We start from the raw sequence: 7,883 nt of genomic DNA, 5'->3' as shown, positions 1-7,883 counted from the left end.
TCAAGTCTTATCATGTACAATACCTTTTTAAACAAACCTCCCCTATTGCTCTTGTATAAACTAATTAATTGACTCTCACTGTATGTTTCACTGTATATGTTCCATATTATAATCTACCTCATTACTCAGTTCTCTGCATGTGATGGGATATAAGGTGAAGTCAGATGGTCGGAATGTTTCACACCATGTTTATAGCACATTTTGGTCTTCTTGGCTATATGAGCATTTCTCACCTGTCAGTCAAAGCTCCATCTGCTGGCCTTATGTCGCCTCATTCTTCTTCCTAAGTGACATCCCCTTACCTGAGCCGGACACTTTAAATCAACGCTATGCAGAAAGTTACCATTTACCATCTGGGGGTGTTGTTTCATAGGCAACTCGTTTTGGGATCATCATTCAATTCATTTTGAGAGGATGCATGTGTGAGAGATCAAAGCACGCCATCAGAGAGGGTTAAAGCGGAGCGAGAGGCGCAAACGTTCGACCATGTCCGCGTTCTGTTTTCGCAAAAGGGAGGGGGGGGCGAAATTCCCCTTTAAGCAGACCTAGAAAGTAACGTTACATTCGAACTGAACTGCTTGCCGCGATCGATATCCCACTATGACATCTTTCATTAAGCAGACAGGAACTGTTCGAATTTTGCTTCCATAGAGATGCATTATGTTGCTCTATCTTGTCAGTGATGAAGGATCTTTGACGCCATCCCCACTCTCCACCCAGGCTATGCATCATGTAGTTCTTGGGGCCGAGGCCTTATGGCCCACCGGTCAATTTCCAAGACCCAATGTGGCCCTTGAGCCAAAAAGTTTGGACACCCCTGCTTTAAAGGCCCGTTAACGCCAATAACGATAACTATGACGATAACGGTCTAGCTTATATGATTGACGATGTCCACACATAAACTATGACACGAAGAATGATATCATTGGGGATCGCTTTCAGAGCGATTTTGAGAAAGATAAAGAGCTGACCGCTAATTTTAGCCATTATGTTGATCAGTGTGGATGCGTTTAGCGCTGTAGTTATAACAAACTTTATAGTCGTTGTTCCTGGTGTGAGAGGCCCTTAAGAAAGGGAAAATCCTACCATGAATTGGTTTTCCGTGTTCACCCAACACCTCATCTCTAAAACAGGTAATTTCATTAGTTAGCTGATTCACCTCTGTAGAGTTGCGCTTATTGGAGTCAGATGGTCTGAACATGTGATAGAACATTCACTAGGCTACTTGAAGCCAGGGTTTCTCCCTCTGCTTGTGCCATGCTTACTAACACCTTGTATGCCCAAAAGATTTATGCTGACATTAATTTGACTCTTTATTTTTTTTTTGTCGTTGTTTTAGGACACCTATGCTGGAGCCCTTGCTCAAACAAACACAAGGAAAAAGGATCACCTTTATTACCGATATATTAAGTCTGAACTACCGTAAGTGCTTGTGCCTTTAAGCATTGAAGAAGGTTTTTTTTTTTTATACAGCATTTATATACAGCAACTATACATGAGACATTCACACTAGCATGAGGGTGAAAGGCACGACTGCCTGTGACATCCCTCCAAACTTCTTCAGACTTTATGAAAGAAAAAAAATATATACTGTAATTGAGTGAAACCAAACCAATGAAAAGAAAGGAGAAAGAATGAATAAAGCAATACACTCTCATTTTTTTTAAAAAACACGTCATCAATAAAAACCATAATCTGTCTTTTAAGAGGTTGCAAAGGTGAAAAAAAAAATACTAAATCATGCGTATAGGTTTTCGGGAATGTCTTCCGTGATGTTGGAAAAAACAGGTTTATTCTATTTGGAGTTACCGTACGTTCAGAATGATTGTGCTGTCTAACCCTGTGTTACATGGCAGTGTCAGAGGTGGATCCAGAGTGTCAGACATGATGGAAAGAACAACTAAGAGACAGTGAGACAAACCCCATAACAGCACAAACAAAAACATACAGACAAAACTGTCGAGCAAGAGCAAGAGGATATCGCAACGTGTGTTGTCTACAATATGAAAAAAAAATCAAAATTAAAAACAAAAATGAGATCTACAATATCCTATCGGTATACTCTTTAACTGTAGCACTACACAGGTAACGTTATTCTAGTACATTCTCTAGTACACCGGCTCTTGTTAACGTTATTTCCAGATGGGTAGTTAACCCTTCGCTGCCCGCGCAGCAGGCCAGCTGGCCTGAAGGACTGAGTCACACTATGGCTTAGGTCCAGCAGAATCTTAAAAAAAAGGCCAATTATTTTTTGTTCAGAATTAAAAAAAAAAGAAGAAAAATGAAAGAGTGGGACGAATAAAATCTCAATTCATTAATTTTAAACTTTAGTGCCTCTGTAGCACTTAGACTACATGGGACTTAAAGTGGTCATAGGATCTCACATAGGATCTCACTGAAGACTTTCAGTGTCAGAAATGGGGGAAAGTACACCTTTAAAACAACTGAATTAGTGCTCGTAATGCAGTATGTTAGTGAGTATAAACCTGTCTGTGTTGTATTGTTGTGTCCTATAAGACGAGTTTCTTTGATGGATATATGATACCTTCACTATGAACTGAGATGATATGTTGCTATCTCATAAAGAATGTTTTCTGTGGCTTTTTCTGTCTTTCTTTCTTTCACATAGACTGTGCACTGAGTCGGTGGAATGGGGAAGGGATGATGGACTTATGTGCTTGAGATGCTTGTGGGCCAAAAACAAACATACAAACAAACAAATGTTTGGGGCCCACAAAGAGCCAGCCCTCATTGGCTGCTCGTCTACTTCTTCCTGTAGTTGCCCAATTGAATGGCGGAACGGTCGAAGACACAGCGGAAGGTGATTGGCTGGACCTCCCAGTAGGGCACAGGGTTGCTGAAGAGGCTAATGCCAGAGTACATGGCCTTCTTGGTGTTGTAGCCAGGAGGGCAGAAGTCTTCCGTTCCCACGGCAGCAATCTTGTTGTTGTGAAGATAGATCACCTGTGAAGGTCGCCACAGAAGAGAAGCAGGTTAGCGGAAAGAGTGTAGGAATGGCATTTGATATTTGTTTGGACACTAAGTGAACCATAGCTCTCAACATTGGACAATTCCTGGGTTTCTCACCCAAAATACAGGAAATCCCTCTGCTAACAAGAATTCAGACTATAGTTACACCATTTAGGCTACAATAACTAAAGGTGGTATGGAGCTAGGTCTAACATGACTTTTGCTCAGTTTCGCTGGAGCTAGAAACAGGACAGTAGTACAGAGACTGACGAGTCCGATGGTAGGGCTAATGTTATGAGAGTATTCAAATACGGGAAAATATTAAAGAGGGAAGACAGTGGGTTGAAAGTGTCCAAGTTTTGGCAGGTTTGAAGGGAACTGGCTTCAGGTTAAACCTCTAAAAATTGATTGAAAAGATCTTGTCACTACTTTGGTCTTGTCACTATACTCTGCATCTCTTTGTTTTGTTTTAAACATTGAAAGCTCTTGCCTGGTTTGATTTGACTCAGGACCTTCAGGCTTAACGTAAGGTGTTTGGCTATAAAATACAGTTTTGACACCATGTATATTGAAAGAAATCCCAGGTGTGTTTGTTGTGGATTCACCTGGATGTATTTGTGCTCAGGGAGACCGGGTGGCACACTGGTCAGGGCGTTGTTGTCCAGGTGAATCTCGCGCAGGTGAGGCACATTGGCGAGAGTGCCGTTCTCCACCACGCTGATCTGGTTGTAGCTCAGGCCGAGCCTATCCACACAATCAGAAGCGACAGGATGAACAAAGTGCAAAAGCCAACCGGCGCACAGCATGAATCATTCGCCACAGAGTCAGCCAATAAAAACAACACTATTCAAAAAAACGTTTTGACAATTAGAACGCTCAAAAATGCATATAGGAGGGGGCGAGCTGTGGAACAACTGGCAGCATCGCAACCACATCTGGCTCCAAATACCCACAGGAACCTGGGTGTGATTGCGCCTGTCACGGTCTATTCCAAATAAATGCAAAAAGGGGCAAAAAAATAGAACTCTTTAAAAAAAAAAAATACACAGGAGTACACTGACACTAAAATATGTCCTTGGTGAGGACCTGTAGGTTAATACATACTTCTCGTGTTGGTGGTAGAAGAGAGGACAAGCTTAATGAAAACACATGCATTTGTGGGCTTGTTCTTGTAATTGAAATTTCGGTTCAAAAAGGTAATGTGAACGAGTTCAAACACTCGACTGAGTAACACTGCCAAGTAAGGTCTTTTTTTTTTAGAAGAAGAAATGTTGTTCCTCCACCCCTTCTAAAATTCACAGGGAATGGATATTGGAAACTATTACAAACACTTTTCATGTCATGTATTCCAGAATAAATTCAAGCATGAGGTCATATAGTTTATTCCCATTTGATTTTCAGCACTGTTCAGCGCTGGCTAGTCACCTACAATTGTAATCACTTTCATATGAACCCCCTACTGAGCTCTATGAAAACATAACCATAGTTGCCATAATACTGTATCATACACAAGATGTTTTTTTTTCTTCTTTCATATTTAGTATTATCATTAATCTCACTTGAAAGGACCCTCACTTGTTGCTATCTTATCTGAAACATGTTTTGAATTTGAGTAGAAACCTCTCCAGTTGAGGATTTGTTTAGTCCCCTGTTTGCCATGCATTTATCATCCTGACATCCCATGATGTGTCAAAATACTGAGAATTTACCATGACCACATCCTGCATGTTGGCATAAATCCTAATTGTGCTCCAGCATACAGTAAGCAATGTCATTAGTATAACGGGGTATATTATATTCTCTTTAGTATGGTTTTGGTTCAGCTATGATTAGAATGAACCCCTAGGGTCATAGGTGAGAGAGTCTTTGGCAGCCAATCTGAATCTAGCTTGTGGAGGGAGGGAGGGAGGGAGGGAGAGAGAGAGAGAGAAAGAGAGAGTCACAGAGTTCACGCTAGCCTCATGCTCTTTTTTTTCCTCCCTTTCTTCTCTCTCTCTTTCTTTTGAACTCTCTTCCCTCCGTCTGTTTTGTGCAGAACCAGATTGAGTGTAAATGGGATGAAATGGAGGCTGATGGGTTGAAGGTGTAGGCTGGCGATATCCCCCCCGTGCACCATCTGCTCCAGGGTCTTGCCCCCTTTCCTTTGGCACCGTAAGTCAGCAGTGGAATGCTTTCAGACGCGAGCCAGATAGCTCTGGAGATGAGAGGGCTACCTTCCCCTGCCCATTCCACATCCAGGGGCAGATAACATCCCTCATCAGAAGACCAGGCCTCCTACTGACCGTGATTAGGCCTTCTGCTTAATAGGTCCATGATGTTGACCAGACCATGGGATGTTGCCAGATCTGTTCCCTGCACTTCCTTATCCTGAAACGTCAGCTTTCCCCACAAGGGAAATGACATTGTGCGGAACTTGCTAGAACGTCTCTGTGTTAAGGCAGGTTGTTTAAGGTTTGTGTGGAATTCATTTAAACCGTATTTCACTTTTAGTTTAAAAAAAATGTATCGTGAGACACAACTGGTTTAGGCCTGCCTATGTCCTTCTTCATGTCTATCTTGTTACAGATTATTTTAAGGCATGTTGTTTAAACACATGAACATTATGAGTTATTTGAAATGAATAAGATTCATATTTACTTAGCCAGATGCTTGAGGCCCTTCAGGACCTCTGCCTGAACCTTGGTGATCTTGTTTCCGTCGAGGTGGAGCTCTGACAGGGAGGCGGGGAGACCTGGGGATCCACAGAGGAACGTAATAAGTCAAATAAAACATCAGTAATGCAGAGAACAGTAACAAGCACCAGCCCAGGTCTGTATTCTACATAAATCTACTTCGTTTTTTCATGGTGCATTCCACACAAATCTGCATCACTACTTGGAGTGCGTTGTACGTACATCTGCATCACCTCTTGGAGTGCATTCTACATAAATCTGCTTAGAGTGCATTGTGCAGTGCATCTGTACCATGTACATCATCGCTATTTTTGACTGCTGTTACTTTTATTTTTTTTATAGCAAGGCATGGTTCTTTTGGCAAGGCCATTTTTTTTGCCTGAAAAAGATCCAGCAGGATCGAAACAACATTTATTTTATTATTATTATTATTATTATTATTATCATTTTTCATTATTATTATTATTATTTTTAATTAACATTAAAATATAGGAGCTCGAAGCAGTGTTGCAGACATTACAGGTGAGTGAGTGTACCTTTAGGGATGTCGCTGAGCTCAGTGTCAGAGATGCGGATGTAGGAGACCCTCTTGAGGTCGGTGAACGCTCCAGCCTCGATTCCAGAGCCGGACAAGGGGTTGGAGCCAAGCTCTGAATGTAGACAAATCAAATCCAAATGTCTTTTTCAGTCCATTTCACAGTAGTTATAAGAAACAGACATGCAGCTATGCTATGTTCCTTCAGTCTGTGATGATAGGGCAAAGCTTATAAAGTTTTAAACACTGGATGACAGGATGTGAGAACATAACAGTTATTATTTTTAAGCTGGTACATATATGCAAGCCATCCCAGGTTTATTCAGGATAATGTATAACATATTGATAACTTAAACTTAACATTCTTAAGACATAAGTGTTAACAGTTCTAACAAAATTAATTCCGTATTAAAGTGCCGCAATAGAAAAATATTGAGGTTTTATTTAAAGCATAACAGGACATTGCTGACATGCTGTACTGTACACGAGTACAGTAATAATTCATTAAAACCATATCATGAGACGCAACTGGTTTAGGCCTGTCTATGTCCTTCCTGTCTATCTTGTTACAGATTATTTTAACGTCAGATACAGAGAGTAGCCCTGCTTTGCTCCCTTAGCAACAAATGAGACAGGCCACGAACAACAACATCTGGTGGAGCTAAATAGTTATAAGACGTGATGTTAAGATACAACAGCTGACTACCATCCCCGCTGCGAAGCGCTCTCTGCACGAGGAGTCTGTGACCCCACGATCCCACAAGATGTCAGAGTACAGAGGGCCAATGGAATGAGCACGGTCGTGCCCACATCACCAGAGTTATTTACGCCCACGCACCCTCGCACACAACAAAGTGCTCTTGGAGTGGACACGACTTCCTGTGTTCTCTCTGTATCACTCTCTCTCTCTCTCTCTCTCTCTCTCTCTCTCTTTCTCTCTCTCTCACACACACAGACACACACACACACACACACACACACACACACACACACACACACACACACTGTTCGATCTGATTTAGCATTAAACTTACATCTCTAACTCTCATATTATACTGTAGGACTGTAGACACTGGATCAGCACCAACCTATATAACAGCATGACTGAGCTCAATTTTCAGCTTGCTTTTTTTTCAGCATACAAATAAATACATATCAGCATCTGCTTATTGGATTGACTTTAACTTAAAATAATAACAAATACACATATATTCCATTTCACATATGCACTCCAGCAGTCCATCTCTGCCATCCCATACGTACATCTTTTCCAAATAACACAATTTTCTGGCCCACTGCCTTCTGTTCCCCCACAAACCTGCCTCTTCCAACTGCACCAGATGTGTAGTGAAACTGTATGACCTCCTCTCTTATTCTCCCCTCTCTGTGTGACTAAACCTCACATTTGCGACCCTGCAAAGCTAAACCAGTCGCTTTGGTAAAATGTACAAAATTAAGTTATTGTGCTCACATGAACGGCCATAATCAAAGCTTTCCAACGATATGTACAGTATATCGAGGGTATTACACAAACTATCTCTAAGATAGCATCCAAAGTTGACATGGTTCGTCCATATACTGTCAGATCCATTCCCTCATAATCATCATGGTTACAATGACTCATGAATAGCATTTATTTCCTTATGATTGTCCATGTACGGTCTCTATGTCTTATGATAGTCCACATTACAGCTGAACTCTCACAT

The 7,883-nt window shown here is 41.3% G+C and overlaps 1 protein-coding gene across 1 annotated transcript in view; it reads right to left on the bottom strand.

The window, feature by feature from the left end:
- Positions 1–1,386: 1,386 nt before the first annotated feature.
- dcn (decorin) overlaps positions 1,387–7,883 on the bottom strand; it is a 29,421-nt gene continuing 22,924 nt past the window's right edge. Inside the window, exons 5-8 of the mRNA XM_062517796.1 lie at positions 6,179–6,292; positions 5,608–5,701; positions 3,576–3,714; positions 1,387–2,964 (exon numbers count right to left, since the gene is read on the bottom strand). Of these exons, the coding sequence (XP_062373780.1) occupies positions 2,764–2,964; positions 3,576–3,714; positions 5,608–5,701; positions 6,179–6,292 (548 nt within the window). The 3' untranslated portion in view covers positions 1,387–2,763. The remainder of the gene's footprint in view (positions 2,965–3,575; positions 3,715–5,607; positions 5,702–6,178; positions 6,293–7,883) is intronic.

Source organism: Sardina pilchardus, chromosome 17 (assembly GCF_963854185.1).
Source record: "Sardina pilchardus chromosome 17, fSarPil1.1, whole genome shotgun sequence".
Classification (NCBI taxonomy): domain Eukaryota; kingdom Metazoa; phylum Chordata; class Actinopteri; order Clupeiformes; family Clupeidae; genus Sardina; species Sardina pilchardus.
This window is presented reverse-complemented; position numbering and strand designations above follow the sequence as displayed.